At 38.9% G+C, this 27,721-nt stretch overlaps 1 protein-coding gene across 1 annotated transcript; it reads right to left on the bottom strand.

The window, feature by feature from the left end:
- Positions 1–577: 577 nt before the first annotated feature.
- Positions 578–27,562, bottom strand: slc15a4 (solute carrier family 15 member 4). The gene is made up of 9 exons (XM_044366459.1): positions 27,386–27,562; positions 26,536–27,166; positions 24,060–24,352; positions 23,223–23,364; positions 22,863–22,943; positions 19,744–19,924; positions 15,838–15,996; positions 11,191–11,349; positions 578–2,612 (listed from the first exon to the last, which is right to left on the bottom strand). The coding sequence occupies exons 2-9, from the start codon at positions 27,112–27,114 to the stop codon at positions 2,461–2,463; spliced, it is 1,746 nt and encodes a 581-aa protein (XP_044222394.1). The 5' UTR covers positions 27,115–27,166; positions 27,386–27,562; the 3' UTR covers positions 578–2,460.
- Between the last annotated feature and the right edge of the window lie 159 nt (positions 27,563–27,721).

Here is a 27,721-nt window from a genome sequence, read left to right as displayed (position 1 = left end):
TGATGAGAACATTTCCTGCTTTTACTGCTACATATTAAAGCTTTTAAATGAGCGGAGCTTCGTTAGCAGCGCTATTCTTTAATACAAACAGTTCTACGCAACAAGATTTGGAGATACTTGGAGCTCTTTGTTCAGTGGATCAGTTAGAAATAATGCAGGGAAGAATAGTACAAGCAGAAACAGCCACAATGATGATGATGTATGATGAAGAGCTGCAGATGACCAGCACACCTCCAACAGGTAAACAACTTACTTTATAACCGTGCTGTGTAATGGAAAAACACTCACAGCATGCCAGCTCGACTCGAGTCATGGCTCAGCGTGACTACCGCTAAAATAATGGAAAAACACGATAATGTTAGTGGAGCGGAGCAGTGAACTCCAGCACTAACAAACAAGAGCAGCTGACAAACAAACACTGCAGCAGTTGTGGGCACGCTGTGTGTGGAGCATATTAAGAAATCCGTCACCAGTTGACATCAGCTCAGTTTGAAAGTAGAAAAAAAAAAATGTTGGAAACCGAGCGTTCAGTGCAGTCTGAAGCTGGTGCTTTTTGCTCACAGGGATTACAACTACATACGTTTGACACTTTCACCAGTTTAATATGAACATCCAACATTGTAACATTATATACTGTATATGACAGAAAATAAGGAAAGGCATAATAGGTCCCCTTTAACAAATCTTTGTAAGAGGACTGAGATGACACAGCAAGTGTATATAAAATATGCAATAAAACAAGGAATATCCATTTATCCAAACAATTAAACACAAACTAAAATTAACCATCCCATACTGTCAGCAAGATAGCTTCTGGTTTTTATGTATTATGACAACAAATGTACCTTCATTTACACCACAGGGTAAACACTGATCTGAGTTCCCAAAGGCAGTTTTTAACTTTTCCTGGAGAGTTACACTTGACACTATTCCTCGAGCCCTGAGAGTTTTCTTGTTTTAATACCATTTTGTAGCTTGTGCTGTACCTTATTTGGAGGCTTGAAGAATCACACACACAGGAAGTATCTTTCTTCTTAAAAATATAAAGTTAAAACAAATGTATCACAGTCTAATAAATACAACAACAAAACAGATGCTTCTTTTTTTAAGATTTTCTGGCAAAGCCTCAAAACCATAACAACACTGCAAAAAGTTCCTGACAAGAAATACTGTAATTATGGCTAAATTTAAAGCTAAAGATGTAAATGTGAATGAGTTACATTTTTCATTCTTGTCATTTTATCAAGTCAAAAACTATTTTTTATCACGATCCAAGCACTAATGCCACAGATATTTTAAGAGCTACACTCAAGGTTTCCTATTAAGCTTAAGGTTAGGTTCTAATTAGTTGTGTCACACTGACTTGCAGCTTTGCAGCTTGACCAAAAAAAAAAAAAAAAAAAAAAAAAAACTGCTCTGAAGCTTCAAAGGAGTCATGGAGTATTTTTAACATGAGGAGTTATCATTATTCATGTATGGTGCTGTCTGTGGATTTATACTGGATTTACTGGGTGGATTTATGTGGATTTACAATATGCAATCACAGGCAGTGGAAACAAACGTGGGATACTTATTTTTCTCCAAATATTAGATTTGAATATTAGATCTGATTACTTGAATATAAATTGCAGTGTGTTCATTTGGAATCTCCACAAACAAAAAAAGCCCAATTCTGTCTCAACAATAACAGCAATCACCTCTGGGAATCTGCACCAACACATAAACATAAAATTACCCTCTGTATTAATTTCCCATTCAATTTGTTCACAACTTGGATGTTGCTGCATAGGTATTTGAGGCTCTCCTGCAGCCCAAAGAGGATAAACATAAATAAAGAATAACGCTAACATTCAAGTACGCTTAATGCATAGAACACCCCAATTTCAGACTGTGGATGAATGTCCAGAAATACTGTAAATAATTTGACTAAATAGTGATCATTTGTCATACTAAGGTCAGCAAGAAAAGTGGTTAGCATAAAAGTTCCTGCAAAAATAAGACATTGCTAGAAAACAAAAAGTAAAAATCTCACTTTAAAAACAACTAAACAAGACTAGAAATATCTAGATATTGTATTTTTATGGCACCACTCCTCAAGTCAAGTGCAAATGATCAAAGAAAGGTAATAGGAGTAAACACACAGGAGTAACAGAGTACAGTAGAAATGAATTAAAAACATGACTCCTGTATTAATCTCTATATTTTCAGTGGTACCTGTACATCCAGCAGTGATGTGAAACCATTATTGTTATAAAAAAAAAGAGGATAAAGAATCCCTGATTACAAGCTAAAACAAACTTAAATAAGAAACATATATTTAAATGTAAAACGTTTTACAGTGGTGACGTCGTAGGATTTGATTAGTAAGTACCTATTCGACAGGCTCTTTGGGCACTGTGTGATTTGACCGGGAAAGGCAGGTACGGTGAGAGGGATACACTATGGGGCTTGTTGTTGGGGTCAAGAGGAGATGTGTCTCTGCCGTTGGCTTCCTGCTCTGGCCCTCTGTTTGTCATATTTGACAGAAACAATGAGGAAGACCAGCAAGGTGACGCCCTGGATCCCCGCCAGAAGAAAGAAGTAGTAGTGCAGAGAGCAGTCATTGATATTACCTAGGAAGAGAAAACAAAGGCATTATTATATCGAATATTTAGGTGACACTCTAAACAGCTGAGAAGTAAGACTGACCTTCAGATGACACTAATGACAAATATGGAAATTTGAGGAACAAAAGAATCAGTCATGACATATTCAGAGAGGGACATTATTCCATGTTAAAAGAAAACCAAAGGTAAATGGCCACAAGCGTTTGTGACTATGGCAGGTTCCTGTGTTCCTGCTAGACATAAAAGGCAGTCTTGAAGTGAGAATGGCAGGAAAACATGATTCTGTCAGGAATTAGGATTCAGCAGGGGGGCTTGTTACTTCTCATCTCACCACATTGAAGCCCTCTGAAAGTGAAGATGCTTGACCTCACACTTCAGTGTTGATATAGAAAGGCAGTATTGTTGACTGAAGCATCAGAAATAACAGCACAATGTGGGCCCTCAGCTGTGATTCGAGCCAGGGAGTCTTTCATCGGTATTAAAGGGACAGTTTGTTTCCTAGTGGGAATAGGATGCAATAAAAGGTAGCCAAAAAAAATAAATAAATAAAATAAACGGATGCTTCCTTTGTGATTTGCTGGGACTGAAGTATGAGTTGTGTACAGGAGGGAGGGGACGACACACAGAACTAAGGACATAGAGTAAGTTGCAAGCATCTAAAAATGGAATAACGCCACTTCTTGACATTCCACAACCACATTTTTTTTTTCATACTGGGTCTGGGGAATTCAACCGGCAGCCTTTAAACTCAGGCTCTAACTGTCTTAACATTTGCTGCACTGTTGATTGAAGAGCTCGTCCATATTCAGCGATTAACCTCAAGAGGAAAGCTCTAAACAAATCTTGTTTTCGCTTTGCTGGGGTTTTACATGAAGGGCAAAGCTGACAACAATACAATTGTCTCCACTGTTCAAGTACGGAGACAATTGGATTGGCATTAGAGCGGCTTTTTTCCTCTTGACCATGTCAGGCAGACCAATTGACTTTGCAGCCAACTGCGTGAGATGATGCTGTGTACTACTTTGCTAGAAGAGGAGATGTTTTTGGGAGAGCCAGCCTTTGAAGGGTGCCTTTTTCTTCTACAGCATATTGAAGAAAATTCCTGTTTTATGTAACAGGTTCTGTGTGAGGCACCGTTTCAACGGTGGACAGAGATACCTATAGCTTACATCCTACATTATCGTCAAACGAGTAAATGTGAAGCCCCAGAGCAATCTGCTGTCTTCCTCAGAAAGCTCCTATTAGCTTCTCCATGTCGAGCTGTCACACTGAATAAAGAGCCGGAGAAAGAGAAGCAGGCTTGATTTTAATTAGATATGGGGGCAATTCTCAATTCAACTCCTGCCTATTCACATGGTGAGGAGAGTTTGTGTGTGGTGTGTGGGTGAATGTACTCGAGTGCAGTCTAATTACACCTGTCCGTTTAAAGTTAACAGACTGCTGGGTCGAGATGGTGCTTATGAACACAAAAAAAGGACAAAAAGATTTTAACATTTATTTCAGACCGGACTTCATTGGCTATTTTATTGAATTCTTTTGGAATGTGTTCAGTGTGATGCAGGTACATGATCACAGCAGAAACGGTGGATTTTGTATTTTTTAAAGCCTCACTTTTGAAGAGAAGACAACACATTAAGGCAGAACAGTGCGGTTGAGGTCATCGCTTCTTATACTAACTAAACAGCTGAATTTGAACAAATCCTTATAGTAAGAATCCAGAAAGTGCGCTGTAGCAAAATAGGTTGTTTGTACAAATCTTCAATTTAATTCGTACGGAACCCACATAGCGTGATGCAGTCAGACAAGGTTGTACAGTTGACGCTGTTCGTTTGAGGCCTCCGCTTCTCACTTGGGTGGCAAGCTGGCAGGTGTGGTTGGCAAACAGCCTTATCTTCGTTGATAATTTTAGAACCCAAAATATTTCCATACACTACTTCTCAGATGCTTTGTGCTGTGATTTTCAGCACAGCTTTGGTCGCAAGTGTCATCCATTTTAGCAAACAACATAATGTTGCTAGCTTAGTTTACTGATATGTCAATGGGCCTTGCAATAAGTCAGGCTGATTGTGAGTTTTGGCTTGTGGTCCTCTGCTGGACCACAAGCCAAACTACGTCAAGCAGTCTGTTGCACAAATAGACCGTAGTGCAATGTTGAATTTGACAAGGTCATTACAGTTGGAATATTTAATTTTTTTACCACATTTGAATGAAAATTTCAATTTTGAATAAAACGTAACAGCCCTGCTATACAACAGATGTTGCAAGATGTCAAAACTTTATAGAAGTATTACATTAGTGATGTTAAAGGAATATGTCAACATTTTGGGATATAATCTTATTCGCTGTCTAGCTGAGAGTTACACGAGGTGCTGGTTGCTGTATTTTGTTATCTATCTAGCTAGCTGACTCCCTCTTCTTCCTAGTCTTTGTTCCACACTAAGCTAAGTGGCTGCTAGCTTAATATTTACAGTACAGATATGAGAGTGGTAGCTATCCTCTCATCTAACTCTCGACTATGAAACAAATAAGTATATTTCCCAGAATGTTAAACTATCACTTAAACACTTACTACAAATGCTAAAAGTCTATGAATCCGATAAGAAAACCATGTGGCACAGAGCGGCAAAACACTGGTCCTTCAAGAATAATGTAAAGTCAGGTATGTTCTGTTAATATGCACATAAATCTGGCCATATGCCTAAACACAATCTGTAAACTCATTGCAACAGTTGTTTAAAACATGAAACTTCCTCACCCAGGTCAGGTATAGTATCACTGCATTAAAGGCAGTGGTGTATCGTTAGGTATCCTTGGCTAACATAGAAGGCTTCATGCCCTTGTACATGATTTAACAGGGCGTCCTTTGCTGCTGATCAAAGAGCAGGATTAAGTCATTTGAAACAAGTGATCCCAGAGCTTTGCATGATCACTTGTGATCAGTAGAGCAGATCACACTCTGTAATGTCATCGCGTGTATTGTGCTAATAGATAATTCTTTTCCCAGTCTCTCTGTTGTGTGCATGCGCTTGAGGATAATTAGAAATCGAGGGGAATAAAGGAACATCATGATGATAGGATGCACCGCACAGGACTGATTCTTTGTCAATTTTCTGTGCACTGGGCCATCTACACTATATAGCTTGAAACCTTTGATCTAGGAACAGAGAGCTGGCGGACGACTGTGAAGTTCTGCCAGAGCATTAATGAGATGAGTGGCAAATGGAAAACCCTGACAAACACTTTGACCCCCGTCACAGTTTTAACTTATTTTGCTGTCATCTAAATCTGGTCAAAGGTTTAAGTTGTGAGAAATAGATCAAAAACTAAAGTGCTCTTTGAATAATTCATGAAGTGCAAAACAATGTTGTTAACAGGAGAGCACAGGAGGAAAAGGGTAGAGCATCTGGGACGAGGGCGCTTGCATGTTCAATCGATAACTCACTTTAACAGATAGTAAACCAAGAGTCTCCCGCTGCAGTCTTAATTAACAGAGTAGTGGAGCTTACCAAAGCAAGGTGTGCAGAATGTTCTTATTAATACAAATAATGAAGAGAGAGGACATATTTGTACTGGTAAAGGTTTTAGTACAATATGATCAGTGACAGTATGAAAATAAGTGCAGAATTTACTGCAACATATTCAACACTTTCTGAGTTCGCTCATGGGTAGGTACTAGATGTCCCCAGGCACCTAACAAATCCTGATTTTGTGAAGTTTTTATGATGAAAAACTGTTGCTACTGCAGCTTTAAGATTATTCCGACAGATGACTGAATCTCAAACTTTGTTCTAGATTTCAAAACTTCTCTCTTAACAAGGTCCCAAGGAATGAAAAAAGGATTGGCAAAAAAAAAAAAAAACATCCAATTTTTGGAACAGTCCTGAAAATTGTGCAAGGTTTCAATTTTGTAACGGCTCTTGCTCTAATTTCATTATACATTAAGTTAGGTTCTACCTCCTCCTTTTAAGCCTCCACCCCCCAGGGCCCACTTGGCTGCTAAGCACTTTCGAAAATATGGAGGGCTAATTACGGCAGCAAAAGACTAAACAAGGACTGGCTGCGAAAAAAAAAAAAAACATTAACGAAGCCCATAAATATTTGACATTTATTTTAAAGGCAAATTCTGAGCAAGGGAGGGAAATAGTACAAACCAATCAGAGTGGATTATTATGGTACAAGCCTTATTGTTACACCATTTTTCACTTCTTAGAGGTCCTGTTTTTCAGCACTGAGTCTTTAAATGATCGGGTTGTGATTACACCGAATGCCCATACATAAGAGGTCAGCTATCTAATATCTGAGTGGTATAACTTGTGGGACAATTTACCTGCGAATGTGTGAGAGCATATCATGTGGGTCCAGATGAAACGGGTCAATATCAATTTAATGTTTGAAAATGGATCAATTGATCCAGACCTTCAGTGCAATGACCCAATATTTTAGTGCTTCAAGGCATTCAAGGTCTCAGAATGAAATCAGAGAGGGAATCAATGCATGTTTGTTTCGGCAATAAATATAGTCATTTTCTGCAGCTCTCCACTCGCTCATGAAACTTTATGATTCCTTCTAATCTGTGCTGAAACCCACGTTCTTACCTCTGACATGTCTAACATGCCCACCAAAAGTTACATTTTCAAACAGAATAAGAGTCCATGTTAAATTTGCCAGATCTGACATTAAAGGCTTACATTAAAACATTGACATTTCACTGACTGTGATCCAACACTACATGAGCAGGATATGCGAATGTCAGCTCACTCTGAATGTCTTAACACGTTCCAGACGTGTGATATAAGATCAGTCCAGGACTTGAGCACTGGTCAAAGAAAAGGCCATTTCCTGTCACGTGTCTGTGGCAGCTCACAAAAACCATTTAATTTGAGTTAAAGATACTGAACAGATACATAAAAGGGTTGTAAATTGAATGCAGCAAAAGACATTTTCTAGAAACAAAACCCCTCTTCTGTATAAAGGATATGCCTGTGAAAAGAATAAAGGTTGATCTTTGATTGACTTGGCTTATGATAAAACACCACCAGGCTGCCTTTGACAGGAGAGATGGTGTTTGGCCAGGCCTACAGTAGCCTATATGAAATACCAATATTAAAGGGTTGAAGGATCAATAATTTCCACACATAATCATACTACGTTTAAAGTTTGAGAACAGACGTGGCTCTGCTCAGCTCTACAGACTTATGCCATGGGCGGTCAGTTACATACAGTATGTGGTCATTCACTCCCATATGCTAAATGGTAAAGTTATTCACTTGCAGACATTCAAGAATCAAAGAACCAGAGGCTGGCATGAAATGACTTAGAGGAATCTTTTTTCTTCCGAAAAAGTAATGCTATATGTGTTGACTTGAACTTGAAAGGATTTTTTTATAGCATTTATTTTACAGATGGTTTCATATTGTTGGTAAAACACATTTAGAACCTCAATACTGCAAAAAAGAATTCCTGTACAACCGTTTTTTGTCCATGGGGGTGGGTTGAATAATTACAGCAACAATTTCAAATAAAGAATTCTTTTCAGCCACCCACTGGGTTCAGTAAGGTCCCAGAATTGTTGAGCTTACACCAAACACTGTGGGACTAAACAGTTAACTTCTTATTAGGATCATTAGATTCGCTTAGTTGTTCAAAGTAGGGATGTCAATGGTTAACCGTTAATTGGTTAACAAACAAGAATATGTTCGACCGGCTATGCATGACGGTCTGTAAGGTTCATTTGCATACACACACCACTAACGGCTAGACAATTACAAGTTCACAACATCAGATATTCTTTTTGAATGGATAAAGCTCACTAATTAAAACTTTATGTACATTATGTTAACTGGCTGCTGGCTGTAGCCTTATATTTAACAAACACATATGGGAGTGCTATCTATCTTCTCATCTAACTCTCTACAAGACGAATAAGCTTATTTCACAAAATATCAAACTATTCTTTTAAAAGGACAGGTTCACAATTTTTCAAGTCTTAAAACAATGTTCAGGTGCTCATATGAACATTGAAGGACATTTTGCTCGCTGTAATCATCCCTCCTGCTGGTAACGGCTATTAAAGGGTCAACCTTCTAATGCACTTGGCAGACAAAATCCACAATCCTTGTTTTGTGCAAAAATGTATTTAGAAGTTTATCTGAAAATTTTATGAGGCTTCAGCGGTTTGAGTTTTTTCAATGCTTTTCAGTAGACTTCAATACAAAATTCCCTCTGTGTGTTTCCTCAGACTGTTTCCCTGTTGAGCTGAGGTGAGAGGTTAGTAGCAAAACAAGGGAATTTGGTACCAAAAAGACTAACTTTGTAAGATATTGACTATTCTGGATGCTAAAGCCTCATATATACATTTTTGCACAAAACCAGGACAGTGGATTTTGTCCCCCATCACTTACAATGAAAGCACATTGGGAAGTTCTTGATGTCTATTATGAACAAGAGGAACGATTACAGCAGAAAAAATAAGTTTCAGTGTAGGCCTACATATGGGCACCTGACTATTGTTATAAGACAGACTTGAAACTTTCCATTAATATTGGATGAAAGGAATTGCTACATTAAAAACAAGCATGCCACAAAACAACACCCTTAATACATAAAAAACATTTTAAAACACTGGCCTGACTACAACACAACCACACTATTCACAAATTGTGTTAATTGTTAAAATTACAAGCTTTTTAAAACATACAAGTACATTTCATTTGCACGGCTACAGCCAAACACACAATAGTGAGAACTATCCCACGGTTCTCTGACTGCCTTTTACCTCCATTAGTTCCTTCCTACACAATGGGACCCTATGCCTCTCAGCAGAATCCATTATCACATAGTTCACCACATGAGAAGTGTCAGTAAAATCCTAATGGGCTGCCGAATAGTCAACTGCTCACAAATGGCTTGAGTGGTTGGGGTATGGTGTGTGGGCATCATATGACCTTCCCTGCCAACTTTACTAAACTAAGAATTTCAGCTTTGAGCTTGACCACTTTCCAAACCAGCTAGGAACACCATAACGAAGAAAAGACTCTACGGACTCTATGAAACACTCTACCTATGCTGACTAACATTACTTTGTGCAGAATGAGGGGGGGGGGGGGGGGGGGGGTGAAGTGAAAGCATGACAGAAAAGCTGAGCATCCACCAGTATGATGCCAGACTAGCAGTGCCATCTCCATGTCAACGCTACAGGGACAGCTTTACTTAAGAGGAGCAGGGCTACGTAATCAGACCCCCAGTCTGTGATTAATGTTGCTCATCTGTCTTCAGGCCCGTACAGCTCAGTACAACTCAGCACAGCTCACCCAAGATGCTGTTTATTGCACACCATTTTGCCTGCAGCCATGGAAATAAGTTGAAACCATTCCACCTAGAGAGCCATGAGATCTGGAAGACGCTAACATCCAACAAACTGTGAAAAACAGCCACAAAAAAACTAACTGCACAATTCCTTACTGTACTTAATGCCTAAGCTTTGTGCAATGTGTCTTTTATCAGTGGCCAGGAGGATGTTTTGTTCCATTTCTTCAGCACACCTTTTAAATGACTTGTTTTGGAAAGCAAAAGAAGTCTTACAGGCAATCCGACTCCGGTTTAACTGCCCCTCAATTGAAGCAAGGCTGAGCAAAGGATAGATTTATGAAGCGTGCCAAGCGTCTTCCAGTGCTAACATCATCAAAAGTACCTCCCTACCTGTCGGCACACTGTATTAATGAGCTATTAGGTGTTTGTGTGTAAACAATTTACAGTGTTGGCTTATTTACCGCATGCTCAGGGAAAAGTGCATCTGGGTTGGGAGCCTCCTCTCGCTAGGGAACCCATCCATCTGCTGCCACCACCGCGCTATTCATTCCACCACTTGGACAGATTTACACAAACCTTTTGTCGTTAGTCTGACATGTCTATTTATTATGGGAAACACTTTTAAAACAAGAGAACTGCACAGGATGTTGTCCCCACCCTCTCTGCGTCTAATTTACAAAGTCTTTAAGTGGATTTTAAATCAGCACGAGCTATGTATATTCTTACGGTATGTCCCTAGAAAATAAATTTCTGTATCCTGAATCGATACCAACAATTCTATTACCAGTCCACATGTACGGTCGATGTGCAAAGTCAATAATGCACTCTACATGCAATGGACATGTAACAGCAGGTTTGACAACTGTGATGCTCAGTTGAGGTGGTGTTTGGACAGCCCAGAGAGAATTGTATGAGCAAAGATCAGTCATCCCCCTGCTGAAGATGTTTTGACAAGAGCAGCATCATTCTTCAAATTCAACCGCAGACAAAGTAATCTCACGTAGGCATCCCATGACTCTGCATGCATGTCAAATGGCTATGAGGCCAATAACAAGCACAACAGGAGTCTTACACCAATTAGAGCAATTGCTTGTTTCTGAGCAACTCTGTCAGCACTCATATGTACAACTCCATTAACATCCAGCCTTCACAGCTCCTTATTCAAGATTATGTCAGATATTGTTATGGAACTGGTACAGACTAATGACTGACTTATTAGAAAACATGTTAAGCTTTCAGTTGTTAAGTTGAGTGTATAAGTTTTTTCATCTCTTACCAAAGTCTCTGTGTGATGACATCCAGCCAATCTCCTTGATGGACACAATAGCCAACAAACCAGAGCCCACAAAGGAGCCAATCCCAGAGAAAAAGAAGAAGAGCCCCATAATGGCACTCTGCATGGACTTAGGGGCAGCAGAATAGGCAAACTCCAGACCTGCAACAAAGAGAGTCAACAGATATTTGCTCATTTCTTTGTGGAATGTGTCAGGCATGAAACGTGTAACGACAGCTTACGTGTTGTGAACTGTAGCAAATAGAAGAGAAAGCCGGTGTAATGTAGCTCGTTTTATCATGCTTTTTAGACATATACTTTACCTGAACATATACTGTCTGTAATAGTGGAGAAAACACCATTCATCTGTTCAATATATGTATGAAACATGGTGGGTTTTGTTGTCAGCGACTATTTTGCTTTTAATATACTGTATGTGAGACCACAAGGCTTATTCAGCAGCTGCTTGGCAGCAAATTTTCCATGGTGGCACTGTTCTGTTGTGCCATTGTTGGGTATCAAGTCTGCTATGCACTGGTCTCAAAAACAGTTATTTCTGGAAAAGACATCACTTGGTATTTACTGTGTTATGAAAGAAAAGAAAAGAACTGAGAAAATGGGCAAGGGACCTAAAAGAAAGAGATGTGGAGGATGAGGGGAATAAAATACATAAAATCTGTGTCTTTTTTTTGCCTAGTGATCTGTCTGCCTGCAAGCGGACATTGATAATTTCATGGCACCTCAAACGTGATTTTTCAAATGAGGCCCTATAGCTACATCTGTCAGGAGAGATTAGAAGGCTGCGGTTAAATACGTTTGCCTTTTAAGACCTTCCTTAGAGAGGGACATAGAACAAATTAATGTGACGAACAGTTTCCTTACAGATACCTGCGCTACTTCTGCTTAAAAAAAAAAAAGCTTCATAAGAAAAGGCATGAGGTAAGAGCATGGCAAACATAAGGTTATTACTCAGTGGAAAACATGAATGACCTTTCTAGAAGTTCACAGCGATATATTTGTTTATATCCTAAGCTAACCTTTTGATAACAACAAACACTGGTCAATAGCTGTGCATATCACAGGGGATTGCAAAGGTTGCTGAAGCTTCTAAGATACAACTCTGCACAGCACAGGGAACAACACGGACCAACGTTGCAACATTATGTTAAATCAAGCCCTTGTCTATCTGTGAAAACAATAATTCAAGATACAGTCAAAGTGACGTTCATGTCTCCACCACACACAGAACAAACAGCTTGACCTTTCTCGACCAAAAGGCAGAATTATTAAAGAAAAAAAGGAAAATTTAGAATTTTTGAATTTCAAATGTGTATATAATTTTTCATCTCCCAAGGGCGCTGTTGGAGGGGTGATTTTTCTTTCTTAGAAAATAACATTAGCCTTTAACATTTTCAAAAGAGCAATACATAATTAAAAATACTGTAGGGGATAATTTTGCTAAGTTTTTGCAAATTCTTATTGCCTGAGAGCAGACACTGCTGGGTTCTGTGGGAGCAAAAAATTACTCATTGTCCTACAAGACTGGGGATTGCAGCGAAGAAGCTTGATGGCACCAGAGGTTTTAAACAGATTTATTCAAACAGTGGAAGACTAAGGGGAAATATTCCTCTTTACCAGATATATGTCACAATTCTGTCAGCCAGATTTCCTTGACATGAGCCCTGTGGGATAGCATGGAGTACATTTATTTTAGGGATCCCTATAGCTTTGTTATGTCTGGATTTGACTTTCATAGGGACCTGCATAGTTTTGTGCGAATTCCAGTGTTTTATAGGAGTCTTCTGTTAAAATCCTTTATCATACCTGAACTTATTAAACAAATTTCAGTACCCATGGATTTTAAACTTAAAGAAGACAAATGTACATTCATTTCAAAAACCCTGGAGTGACTGGATGGGCTAGACAATTCTTCCACTAAAGCGAGAAAAAAAGTCTTAAATATTAATGGTTCAATCTTCACTCTTGATATAGAAATAAAGCAAGTGCTATATAGAAGAGCCTACCACAACATAACCCGTAGTAATAGGAGAATGACTCAATCATAGCCAGAGGCCTTAACAAACTCAAATCACTAAGATAATTGAGGCTTTAAGCTGTGACCCTGATGCAGAGGAAAAGACATCAAGTAAGACAGAAAAAAATAAGACAGACAGAAAACAGACAGATAAACACAATATAAGGCAGATTTTTTGTTGTGCACAGTTCTAGCATCTCTCACAGACCCCTCTTTTAATAAAAGAGAATATTGTTGCTGTTGTTTCTATTCTTGTCAGATATTTTGCAGCAAGGATTTGATACAACATTAGAGCAATTTCTCATTTTGTCACATTATTGTATTACTAGAGCAATGCGCCCTTATTTCTCATAGCTTTTAATGAAATGGCATTTCCTCTTTAGGTCAGGGCTCACAAGAAATGAGAGCTGGCTTGCTGAGCAGTTTCTGTAAAGTATCAGAGAGGAAGTTTGCAGCTGTCAGTTCCAGCATGAACTATTCTGACCTGCTTCTGCTTTGATTCAATGCTTTTCTTTTAAATCATTTTTCTGGAGAAAAACAAGGAATCTATTTCTCCAGGGAAAGCAAACACTGCTAATTTTCCAGTGAAGGACTACGGGTGGCTTCATATTGATGAGCGTGTGTCTAAGAGTGGTTTGGTATGGTATTTACTGGAGTGAATCATCTGAGCAGCAACAATAAGACCACTCTGAATTTAAATCAGACCTGGAGATATATTCACAAACATTCCTAATGTGAAGAAGTAATCCAAGTGCTGTATTGTGTATTTCTAAGAAGTTTTAATGTTTTCTTCTTCTCTAACTTCTGTTAGTAGTTCGAAGATAAAATCTATTCACAAAAGATCTCAGCAACAGCTTCTAAGGTGACTAATGAATTGGGAGGATGGTTAATATAAAGCTTAGGACTGTCTTAAAGTGCGATATGTTGGTTTTATGTGTTGAGGATTTGAGATATCTGCCTTTGGAACTTTGGCCGTCACCCCAAATACAATGGAGATAAATCAAATTTTGTTTGTGCTGTACAGTGAGAGATTTTTTTTTATACCCTTTATACCAGAGTAGCAACATCTCCAGTTGTATTAGGCCAGTGGGGGCAATGTCTCAAATCAATAAACAGGGCCACTTCATGGCAATATTGGATCCTACAAGATTCTTGCATTCTTAAAAGGTTTTAGATTTTTCAGGTATTCAGTTCACCAGATTAGCCAAAGGTAATATTCTCAACTGTTATTTTACCTATAAACGGTTTCATAATAGGCTCAGTAGTCATCAAACATATTGAAAAAAGCTTGTAAGTGGACCTTGTTTTAAGATTATTTTGTCTTTACTCGTTTTTCAATTTAATTTCCAGAAAAAAAAAACTCTTTGATGATAAATATCACTATTGCAATATGAAAAACATTTCCTATCATCATGCAAAACATCTGACAAGTTCTTCCTGGAGGTTTGCATTCCCTGCAGTGATTAAAGCCCAATGCAAGGCTTTTTTGGTCATTAACTTGTTATATTGTCTGTGAGAATATGACAGTTTCAGTTTGTATTGTAAAACGTTGCAGGCTTTACAGTGAACCAAGGACTGTTCTTTTGTTTCTGCATTCATTAGGCTGTACAGTGCAGCATAAACAAGATGCATAGCATTCTTATAAAGATGTTTAAGAATCATTATCTGCCTCTTTACATGTGACTGTAACTGTAAGCACCCTGATAATTAACTGATGATTAAACATACCGTCACTGTCTGTGTATTCAAGTGTAATATGTCCTAATGAACAGTGCGTCACCTGGGGAAGTATGCTAATTGGATAATTAACAGTAAGACTTGCAATACAGTGTATGTCAGTACAGTTTGTGCATTATCTTTCTTGAGTGTGAGAATGTGTGATGGTGAGGGCAAGACATACATTGTAACTGCCATTTCATATGCTGGGAAATATTTTTCATAGAGTTCATGGTGGTAAATGTCAAAATATCAGGTGATAGAACATTGAGGTGAGAAGTTGAGGTCATGATGGTAATTGTGTTGCCGCGGTTGCTACACCCTCAGGGTTACACGACACAGTATAAAGTATATATCTATGTATTTATCCATCTTATTATCTATTTGGACGACAAGCAGAGGAAGAGCGCTAATGTGATCTCGGTCACTGGCTGGAGCGAGGTCACAGCTTCCATCATCGTTTCAATCCTAAAAGGTTACTTTATCCACACCTTATTTATAAAATGTCCCATTACTGGACTATGTCTTGCAGTGCTGTGAGAAAATCGGGATAATCAATTATCGATCGACGTCTTGGGCTATTTACTTTAGACTACAACCCACAAACAGATTACGCTGGTGCAGTCTGGCAATGAATCAAGTAAACTGTTCAAAAAGGGTTTACACATTAGTCTTCATTGCATTCTGCTGAAAAGAATGAGCACTACAGTTTAAAGCCTGCAATCCATTCAGAGTGGCTCAGTGTGAAGGTAATTGAGACCAGCTCGAACCATGCAACCACTCAGGCTCGTCACTGGAGGATATAGTATTTTAGTCTGAATCATATGAATATTAATGTCTACTTGACTGCAGAGCTTCTAATAGCTCTAAATTCCACAGGAGATGTCAAACAACTGTACCTGCAATGCTGGCAAAGATTTCGCTGATTCCTATCAGCACGTATTGAGGCACTTGCCACCATATGGGTAAATCTGCTGCGTAGTAGACAACGTTGCCAAGCACCTGGTCAATAGTACCATTTGATTTGACAATCTCCAGGCGTTTGGTCTCCAAAATACCTGAGGGAACAGACACAAAAACAGTGTGGAATAGCACAGTTAGCTGAGGGTATTGTAAAAAAATGGAAAAACAACAGAAACACACACATATATAAACTATAATTCTGCAAACAGGGCAAGGGTGAATCTAAAGACTCTTAATACACACTTAAGATGAAGACACTCAAAGTAAATATCACTCTGAAATCCATGTCACCAACAAACAGCCAAACACTGCAAGAGTTATAGGACTCAGTGACAGTCCATTAAGGATTTAGCTAGTTTTAAGGCTACGCTTACACTTCATTAAGATCGCATCTGCACGCTTCTATATTGTGGCAGTTAGTAATGGACCAGTGCAGATGGTTCAATAATAACAGCCAAGCAGTTGTCATCAACTGCTGCCGAGTCCTTAAAGCTTTATTCGATAGCTATTATCATGTAACCAGCGGCTATTTCCAGATAACTCCCAGAGACAGCATCCAACTACACTTAATGCTGTATTTGAGAGGAGTTCTAGCCTTGTAATCCGACTATCCTATAATACCAGCCGTCCATCTCAGGCAGTGTGGCCACTGGGCTGCCCAGAGCAAGTCTCTCACTATAAACAGAGACTCCCCCCCCCCCCCCCGCTTCTCACTAAACATCACACATCAGACAACCCAGTGTGATCCCTGGCAACTCTGCTCCAGTCTTTATGAAAAAGAGACACCTAAAAGCCATTGAGCTTTAACCAAAGGAGATTAGCATATAAAGTTAAGAGAATGTGATAAAACATGCTAAAAAAAAAAACATCACATCAAAAGCAGTGTCAGCACAGCTTTTCAGAGCTGGCCCCAGTGTGTGGTTGAAGTCTGGGATCATTGTACATAAATGAAAAGGGGATCAGAAACAGTGAGAGTGTCCACATGACAGCGTGTCTTCGTCTGTCCCTTTGCACTGCATAGGAGGTCCAGCCGTCCTTGTGCCTTGCGTCAAACCCTGTGAAATATAACTGCACCAATGTCATCATGACAAATTCCTGCACATTGCTTGCACATGGTGATGAAAGTGATTCTAACTCTGAACAGCAGTGGTGCAGCCGATGTTGTGGACACAGAGTGGCAGGTTGACAGCGCGACGTGTTGGATTGACTATTCTCTGGGCAAAAGATGCCACACTTGGTCATTCACAACTATCCATCTGTCAGTCTCTGGACAACATGATTTCAGTTAGTGGACAGATGTAGATAAGCACTAAGGACATGCAGAAAGCCAGCCAAGGGAAATGCAGTTTGAAACATAATAACAGTGTAAGGCAGCTCCCAGGAGTCAGTGAGTATGTAACTGAATGAATGTGAAGCAAGGCAATGCTGCGGATAAACAGCACACAGTCTCAGCAAATCATTCTTGGATGAATAAATGTTGAAATATCTATGATGCATGACAGAAACAGTTCTAATATCATTATTACTCAATAGCACAAAGCACATTATTGTACAGATTTGATCCAGTCGTCCCATTTGTCTTTTAAAATCCAGGTCAGGACTGTGTTGCACACTAGTTGTGTATTCACCTACTGTTCTGTGACCAATGCCCACACCACTGCACCATCGTAAACCCTTTCTCTCCACTCCCAGGACTTCAAATTGCTTTCTGCAATATTCAGAATTTATTTTGCCTGAATTCAAATGCAAGGATTGCACTTTCTTTCAAGTAGCCAAATGGAAAAGTAGATACCTGAGTAGCTTTCCAAAATCAGAAATTAACATGTTAAAGCACCTTTCCGTCTAGAAATGCTCAAGTGCGCTGAAAAGAAAATATTACTTTGGACTGAAAAGTAGACACATTAGATTTGCTTAATAGACCTTTTACTACATCACACTGATTGAAAAGGATGTTTTTGATGGGCTAAGTCAGGCTTTGTTAACTCTCAAAGTAGACCATCAAAATATTCTCCCCCAAACTTTCTCAGCTCCCCGTCAACATGTCAATACCCTGTAAAGTAAGGCATAGAGTCATTCCAGTACCACTTTCTCACTCTCTCATGTATAAAAACACAAACAAAAACTGCAGATATTTAGACGGGTACTATTTCCTTTAACCTTTAGATCATGCATTTAGTCTATGGATTGTACTCACCGCTTACATACAGCTGCTTGAATCACGGAGTGCAGCAGCTCTTCATGAACCACAAATACTATGTTTTGCAATTAATGGCCTGTTGATCATGCAGCCTTTTACACATTGATCTGGTTCTTCTGTCAGACAACTGCAGAGGCAATAATTAGTGGTAGTATAGTATATAAAATACTCTACTTTGCATAATAATTTGTGTCTGACATGTTTTTTCTACAAAAAAGGTTAAATTATCTTGTTAAAATCCTTAAAACTAAATCTACTCTGTGTCCCTCATTAAAAATGCTAGAATCTATAAATATGAAATTTTTTGTTTCTTTAACTAGGATGTTGTTTCACTATGAAGTCCATCTTCAGTGTTTGAGCACTGGAGGCTTCACATTTCCACATCACACTACTACCAAACTATTTGTTTGATGTCACAAATCCTACTCGTAGGCCCACCCCTTAAAATTGGATTTTCAATGAGCACAGAGAAACTTTCCACTTTCAGCAGATGAAAGTGAAAACAGCCTTCTAGTGTCAAACTCTGCACATACATCATTCTACAGAGTGAAGCTCAAACATTTAACTGTAGAAAAAAGAAAAAATATTTAGAGTGGAGGGGGACTTTAAAAATTATTAGGTGAAACTATTCGAAACAATGAACAGGCCTGCCCAGACCTCTAATTGGCATTTTAGAAGTTAATTTAATTATGAAAAAGTAAATCTGTATTTTTCAGGTTTTTCTAATTAGTCTTTGTTTTAATTTTTATGAAAACAATATTAATATACACTCTAAAAATGTAATTATGCCTCACAATTGTTGTCAAATTTGATTCAGTGCATGTTTAACAGTCAATTGGCAAACTGCTTGAAGCCCACCAGTCAATATCTAAAAGGTCATTAATGACAGAAAATGTTCATATTCTGTGTGGCAGATGTATTGTGCAACTGCGAAAGGAGAAAGGGCAGTGGTTTCTGAAAATATAATGTGCAGTGATTCTCAAGAGTGTTAGTGATTTGCTTTATTCTTGCCTCCAGGCTTGTCTCTCTCAAAACATTTTAGCCTGGATGTATCATTGCAGCAGCACCCGCTGACAGGCTGGGCTCAGACTTGATTTCCAAAATAATCCACAGGCTGGAACTGAATAGGACTGAGCAGAGCTGTGGCATGCGGGTGCAGTTATACAGGACCAAAAAGTGAGATGCCACAGCTCCCCCTGTGCTCTACAGGGTGAGGAAAAAAGGCAAAACTCTGGGGCTGTTTTTTTTTTTTCCCTTTGCCAGGTGAAAAGTGATGTTTTGATACAGGGAAAATTAACACATCTGTGACACACCATCTGCTGAGTCCCACAAAATAAATGACACAGTAAAGGCATAGACCATACTGAAAGATGTCTCGATATTCCACATATGTCATATTTATACCACTGATGGTGAGGCACTGACATATTGGTTCCATGTTTCAAAAGTCTGCCAGTGTTGAAAATTAAAATGAAGAAATAATTCAGATGTAGCACTACAGCTGCATCGCCTGTTGCCTTGGAAAAACTGATTTCATGTGGCATTTACCACAGAAAACAAGCACTAACTTTGCTTCCTTGGTGTCTGTCTGGCCTACTTACTGTATGTGACAGCACCGAGAGGACATGTCTGTTAGTGCACTCACCCGCTGCCACGGCCGACCACATAACAAAGAACATCCCCACTGCAATCCTCTTCAGAGAGGAGGGCAGCAGGCCGCGGCGTTTCAGGATGGGGTCCACCACTTTGTCCTTAAGGGGAATCAGCATAAGGATGAGCACTGCGTCAAACATGGTGAGCCAAGCTGCCGGGAAGCGGAACGTCATCTGGGGGGTCCAGAGGAGAAAGATGGGATAAAACTGTGCAAAAAGCGACAAAGCATGAAAACTACGGAGAATGTCAGCGCATTCCAACACAGTCCACCAAGTGTTTGTATGCATATGAGTGTGCATGTGTGTATGAGTGTGTGAACTTTGGGCTTGATATTGCTTTGGCACCCCCAGGTGGTCAAAACCAAACATAATGACATGAAAAATATTAATTCAATTACAGTAAAGAAGGCACATACGCAAACCAATTAATTATTAGAGAATATATAGCAGAATTATACTATTACTATTATTAGTAGTAGTAGTATTAGTAGTAGTGGTAGTAGTAGTAGTAGTATTAGAAGTAGCAACATTGTTTTAAAAATGTTTATCTAAGAAATGTGCATTTAGTATATGAGACAAAATGCACTTATTTGGTTTAGAAATAAGTTTTTAGCATAGATCTAAATCTATTACCATAAAGTGTAATCTATGAAAGGAATAATTACACTGTGCAAATAGACTGGATGACATATCAGTCAGAAAGAAAAATCATTTTGAGCATATAAAGTATCTACAAGTTCAGGCAATATCTCATTGGGTGAGCAATGAAGGACTGCAAACAACTAGAGATGTTTTTTGCAATTCAAATTCAAAGTGCCATCTGAGCTCCTGATGTGTCTCTAGTTTAACACTTCTGATAGCATCATTTATTCTCAAATTGAATTTCCATTTCTTGGAGTAACCGCTGGCAATCTATACACAGCTCCTTAAAGAGCATTTTCCTTCCTTGTTTGCACATTATCATATTCAAAATGATAGAAAGTACTAAGTGAGATTTTTCCTTTGCCAAAGAAAGCCTGGCATGAACAAGAAGTGTTGGTATATGGTCTCTGCGGCAGGGTATGGTGTTCTGCTTTTTCCACTTCCACTTCCTATGTACATATATACTGTATGCATATATGCTCAATGTGATCTCAACTAGGGGTATGTGTACCCAAGGGCATACTTCTGCAATTACCAGGCAGTATGTTGAAGATTGTGGAGTAACTCAACTAAATCTGAAAAAAATAGCAAAATTACATTCACATACTTTTTGCATTTATAAGGAAAATTAACAGAAAAAGGGGATTATAAATTGGTATGAAGCTGATCTTCAGTATATTTATTGTCACAATAACCAATAAACTACCAGCTATGGCAGGCTGACTCCACAGAACACCTGAGCCATATATAAAATCAACACTACATGCCGTGATTGACAGTATATGAAAACTAGTTATGAAGTAAGCAGAGAAGCCAAAGTACACAGCTAAAAATAATGAAGAAATGGTTGAAACTTCCAGGTAGCAGTAGGAATGCAAACTTAACCGAACCCACTTATAAAAGAGACACCAAGGTTGAACACTGTTTTGTATAATGGGTTGGGTTAGCAGATAATTAACAAGTTAGTATAAAATATATTTCTGTCTTTGCTTTGGTTTGGTTTTAAGAAAAAAAAAAAGAAAGTGAATGAATGAAGGCAGTGTGCAGGAGTCAATTTTTTGTTTTGAACCTTTGTTTTCTTTTTGGTGAAATACTGTGAAATACCTCTTCAGGCATCTAAAAATACTCCAATTAAACAACATGAGACGGCAAACACATCACTCTGCTCTAAATGCTCACAAGATTACAGAAATATGTAATCTTTGAAAAGGGGTTGTGAATTGATGTCACTTACAAGCTACTGCACTACGTGTGTCACTTGGTACCATACAGATAAATCAATCAGGTATTTTAATTGCGAAAGAAAACGAACACATTCCTTACAAAATGTAATGTAATGATGTAGTCAAGCATTAAGACATGACATACACGCTACCACTGCATAGAAGTAATCTCAGAGCAAAACGTAATCATAAATAATTACAACACATTCACTCCTGCCTCCCGTTAATATTAGTATGGGCTCCGTTTCCTCGAAGAGACAGTATTCGTTCAGCTTAGCCATTAAAATGTGTCTGGTGAGGTGAGGAAGCAAATCACAGAGGTATCTAATCTCACTTCCCTTTTGATGTTGAGAGGTGTGAGAAAAGGCTTAGTTCCATTTTTGAGACTAGATGTATATGTGAAGAAAGAAAACAACCTGCCAATAAAGTTCTTAAACACAGTTAGACACAGTGAAATATGAGTAAACAAAACTATGTCAGATGGTTTCACAGGGTCATAAGTCTCACTCCATGTTATTGTGAAGTATATATATATATAAATGCTATATATATATAACACTAGATTGGATTGGGTGGTTAAAGGCAAGTGTTTCACTTCACATTTCCATGAAGTCAGTGCACTTCACTAACACCTCAAGCATGCCTGTTCAAAAAGCAGAACACCTGTGCTATATACATTCTGCACTTCCTAGTCTATTCCAATTTCATCACTTTTAAACCTTTGACTTCTAAGGAGTAGCGCTGCCATGCAGAGTAACTGAGGGGGTTTCAGCCATCAAAGCCCTCCAGAACTCAACATACAATCTTTCGAGACACAGCTATGCCAGCAACACTAGTCAGGAAGAATCAGGTGGAGGCGCTGCGGTGGAGAAATACAATCACAGCCAGGTTGCTAATCTGCGAGGTATTAGTCTGTGAAGTTAGCTTCTGACTTAATCCCCAAGGCATTACAAACCTATGCTGCTGCCTCCAGCTGTTGCCTACCATTGTGTGTCAGTGACCTAGTGACTCCTTTAGTTTCAGCTGTGAAAAATCTAGTTCAAACCTAGTTTTATTATACAGAGGCAGGTTAGAGCTCCACACTGGTGGTTTAAAGTCAACACGTTTGTGCTGAAATATACAATATTTGTTTAACATTTTTTGATAATAACAAATAATAATGTCAAGCCACATGTTGCTACACTGATGCTATTTTTTTATTAAACAAGAAACAGGTAATCTGACTGAATTTCTCCACTCAAGTGTACCTGGTGGGAGTCAGCAGTGCTGTTCGAGGCAGTATCAGGAATCTTCAGATGGAGGCTCTGCAGGATGTACGTTGTCTGCATCTGCAATACAATAAGGAGATTAGAGTCCCAGCATGAAGTAATTCTCCACTTTATGATCACCAGGATGTCTGGCACAAAAACCATTCTCCTCCAATATTGAAACGAAAAATAATCTTCTCTCATATTAACACATGGCTATGCATTTCCGCATCCAGAAAGCCGATGTTCCTATATTAAAATTCCTTCATGTTTTTCATCTTGTGTTTTTGTCTGCCCTCGTCTTTGCCTGCTCAGGTGCGGTTGTGTGAAATATGCCTCATAAATTTTGATTTAACTTACCTGGAAGTACACAGTCCAGTATGGGATAAGGGCTAGGAAAACAGGGAGGATTTTCACCAGGGCTTTCAATTCATCTACTTTCTCTTCTGGAAATTTCCCTCCATAGGTCACTTTGGCACCATCTAGTAGTGTTGGTTTGTTGCTTCAAAGGAATAAAAAGGAAACAAATTAAAACACTAAAGCTACAGTGTGATCAACAGCATAAAATAAACAATCAATGAATATTAAATTAACTAGAATTATACTAAACTCTTGAAGTGAGAGCCTTAATCTGCTTTTTTTATGAACATCTTACCCTTAAAGAACAGCACTTCTAGAGAAAGGAAAGAAATTTTATTCTAAAGCCTATAATCCCCATCTCTGGAGAAAATACCTTAATAAGGAATTCTTGAAAGGCTGCGCGACTGGCCAACTTAAAATATTTAATGTCAAGTTTTTGAACTGATTGCGCTACTTTGGTTCAAAGTCAAGTAACAGCTCTTGAGAATAACTTTCCACCACAGGGAAAGGAGATGAATGCCTGGACCAGTGGAGAAAAAAAATTATACAGGGGGATCAAAAGAGGCTTTAATATAAAGGTCTACCAACAACACCTAGCTGTGTTATTCCGCTGGATCAGTCACAATCCCGCTAAACTCAAAAATACTTGCTACACTGTTGGAAAGAGCCTTCCCGTTCAGATTTATGAATGCTTTGCTTCACTGCAGTTATTGTGAGCATGCTGTTAGTCATTCAGTGCATTTTTACCACTTTTTATTGCCTGACAATAGTGTTTTATGATATGGTTTTCCATCACCACATAAAACGCCCTCAACACAGGTGATAAGCTGCTCTTACCGGAGCAGATTAGGCTCCTTGGGTTTTTTGGAACAGCAAGCGAAGCTCAGAATCTTAAACATATCTGTGAAGGCACTGCCATCAGCAGGTTTGGTTATGAAGACAGTTCGGCCCAGGAGAAAGACCAGGAAGGAAACCCCAAGGCACACGGTGGGAATGATGTAGCCAAGCTCAAAGCTGATGTTTTGCTGGATGTAGGCCACGCCTCCCAGTGACAGGATGGCTCCTAAGTTGATGCACCAATAAAACCAGTTGAAGAATCTGCGTGTGGCCTCCGGTCCTCTGTCTTTGACCTGATATGACACAGTACAGACAACAACCAGTCATGTAACTGCCAGTTCGTCCACCGTACAGGGAGAATGTAACATCACTTTGATATGGAAGTTTTCAAAGTAACATGATGCAACTAATTCCAGAAAGACCAAACCATAAGCATTCAAACTGCAGTTGCATCAGGCAACAAAACTACAACATAATTATATATTACATACTGTATTATTATATATTTTAAGGGAACAAGTTTTTAAAAAATCCTGACTAACATAAGCTACAAAAAATAAGTTTCACTGACAAAGAGGAACAACGATCACAAGCTGAAACTCACAGAAACATGACATAACATTTAATTCAACACAGAAAAATAAATGTCTATAGCCATATGAAATTAGTTTAAGTTTAATACAACAAGTATAAAAATTGTGTAAGTGTGTAGAGGGTTTTTGTTTGACTTAAGGGAGGGATTACCAAAATAAACAGCATTTTTTTTTTGTTTATTCTTGATCTGCTTGCCATGACTTTAAGCACTCTTACATGACTTGCTATGATAGCCTACACCATCGGCTTACCAAAACTGCAATAAATTCAGTTAAATGTCCATGCAAGCAAATAATATTATTCTCACAATGGCAGTGAGCCATTCCACATGCAGTTATCCCGGTGGCAGAAAAGATTTTATCGATGTGTGATGAAGTGGATATGTCTTTTATATATATGAGGGAAAAAATGCGGCGGTACAGCCACAATTAACTATTGGCGAGATAATGTCACGACATTACCGAGCTGATGATGAGCATAAATCTTCCTGGAGCTCCTCATTGCAGTTGTTCAGTGTCAGTTACAGAATACATCATAAGGCTCAAGCTGACCACCTGATTGTCATGTGTCTAAAATGATACAAACATCATGAGCAGGGTGTATTTTACACAGGAAATGAGTGGTAGTGCTCCCTTCAGCTGTTATTTATGTGATGACAATATCAGTATTTAATTTACTATGCAGTGTTGACCCTCCATCATATACAAAATAGGGGCACAATTTGTTTTTCCTGGTGTATCACATAAATGACATATTTTCCTCCCTTCTGATTCCTGATTTGATTTCATATCTCAGCTTTACCAGCTGCCTACACAGGTGCATCTATCCTGGTCCGGTGTGCAGCTTGAGTAGATCTGTAACCTGACACGGTTATGCTCAAGTTGCACAATTTATCAGGAAACTGACAACATTGACACAATTTTCACTCTGCAATATTGTGTCATTAATTCTTAGATATCAAGCGGCACGTTTCAGAGTTTTGACCTCTACTTTTACTCAAACAGAGCAATTTTCAAGTTTTAACATCTCCCACTTCCTTTTATTCAGGACTTTCACTGAAACTTCACTATTGCCTTTATACAATAGCTATTGTATATCAAATTCAGCACTCATTGAAAAAATTGCACATCATGTTTTGTAATGTCATAATATGTCATAATAATTTTGCCCTGATTTATTCCTTATATTGCTGTGATTTTAACTTTTCTAGGCTGCTGTAAGATGTATTCCTTTCTGTGTTTCTCTTTTGCTTCCCTCCAATGTATGGATCTTGCTTCATGTTGCGTATGTTGTGTTTGAACATGATCAAAAGACGCATTGATAGAATCGTGAAAAGCATGTAATGAGCGTGGTAGGCTCAAGAACTAATCATATTCGCCCTGCCAGTCTCCATTGAAAGGTTTTACCCACTTCTTGTTTGACTATTTTGAAAAACAATGACCCTATTGATCAATGTTTCAATTTCATTTCATTGGCTGCCTCTTGTTGAGGTGCTTCTGGGTAATTTTACAGTATTTTCTCAGCAAACTGGCAGATGTGTTGTGTTTCACTTCTTCTTCTTATTCACAGCATCATTCTTGGGGTTTTTTTTGTGTGTGTGTATGTCTGTGTGTGTGTGCTAATGTGAACTTTATAAGGGAAAATACATTTCGGTGGCCATGATGGTCATGGGAATGCATGTCTAAGTGAACTGTCATGCTAAAACAGAAATCTCATCACATGTCTGACTCAGTTATGTCACACTGCATACCCAATCTTATATAGGCCTATGTCAGGAGACTGATCTCATTCAAAGACTTTCTAACCTATAATGAACTCCATGTCAGTGTTTACAGTTTAATGCAGAGTTTGAAATGTGAATGTAATAATTTTCATACTCTACCTGATCTGCCCCAAACGGAGTGATGTTGGACTTCACAGTACCCACACCTAATGCGATTAAAAACAGTCCACTGTAGACTACTGGGCCACAATATGGTGCCCGAATGGGGCAAGTGACATTGCTTGGAGGGGTACTGTTGGTACTCAGACACTCAGCAGGTTGCACAGGAAACGCCACCTCTTCACCACATAGTCTGGTCCTGGTGTCATCATTAGAAATGAAAGGGAAAAATAGCATGCCAAGAAAATATAGGATCAAACTTGAAGCAATTGTCCAGAATTTCCCAAGGTATGCATCGGCCAACCAGCCTCCAAATGGTGAGATCAGGTAAGTGACTCCCATGAACATGAGAGGTGCCTGGCTTGCTTGTGTGCCCTCCCAATAAAAGGGGCTACTGTTGAGAAACAGGACAAGATTGGACGTGATGCCATAGAATGCAATCCTTTCCAATGATTCAGCCAGCAGGATGGCAGCACATGCTAGTCTTCTTCCCTGGAAAATTGATGGTGGTGGAGGACTGTCTCCAGAACTTGAGTCCAAAAGAGGGGTGCTCTCACCGGCATCCCTGTTGTTAGCCATCCTCAACCAACACACTGGCTTTGGTTCCTTCTTGATTAGTAAGAGTTCAAACCTGCCAAGAAAAGTAATTGAGGAGGTTAAACAGGTAAGTCAAACGTTGTCATCACTGTTTACGCAGAGAAAACAACTAGCGGTACCGAACTCACAACATTTGAAATGTCAAGGAAGAGCCCCCTTTCTTATCACATGTAATTCAAGCTAGTACAAACCACAAGTAAGTGAGCTAGCTTTAGCTTAACGATAGCTTGATAAGAGTTTGGTTATACATTACCTTTAATTATTTAAACACGTCCCTGTGTTCTTCGATTGATTCCATTAAACTAGATAATGTTTACCGCTCAAATGTTTACTTTGTCTCGCCTTAAATCAATACTTTGTACAAAGGAGAACTAGAAGTCAACATAAAAAAAACAACAGTGTCACAGTACTGTCGCGTGACACATCGCCCAGTCAACAAACTGTTTTTACGCTTGCGCGTTGCTCTGGAAACGATCTGTACACGAAACGTCCACAGCCTGCTATGCATCAGCCCATCCCTGTGATTTGGAAGTTTGTTCCGCCCGCCCTGACGTTGTACCATCGAGAGAGAGAAGCGATTGTGCGGTTG

This window comes from Thunnus albacares, chromosome 2, assembly GCF_914725855.1.
Source record: "Thunnus albacares chromosome 2, fThuAlb1.1, whole genome shotgun sequence".
Classification (NCBI taxonomy): domain Eukaryota; kingdom Metazoa; phylum Chordata; class Actinopteri; order Scombriformes; family Scombridae; genus Thunnus; species Thunnus albacares.
Note: the sequence above shows the minus strand (reverse complement) of the source record. Positions and strands in the feature narration are given on the sequence as shown.

Coding starts and splice junctions, on each gene's coding strand:
- slc15a4 (XM_044366459.1), bottom strand. CDS start 27,114: ATGGCTAACAACAGGGATGCCGGTGAGAGCACCCCTCTTTTGGACTCA. Junction 11,350..15,837: donor AATCTTTGCCAGCATTGCAG/GTACAGTTGTTT, acceptor TCTTTGTTGCAG/GTCTGGAGTTTGCCTATTCT. Junction 2,613..11,190: donor GTCATCACACAGAGACTTTG/GTAAGAGATGAA, acceptor TTCTCTTCCTAG/GTAATATCAATGACTGCTCT.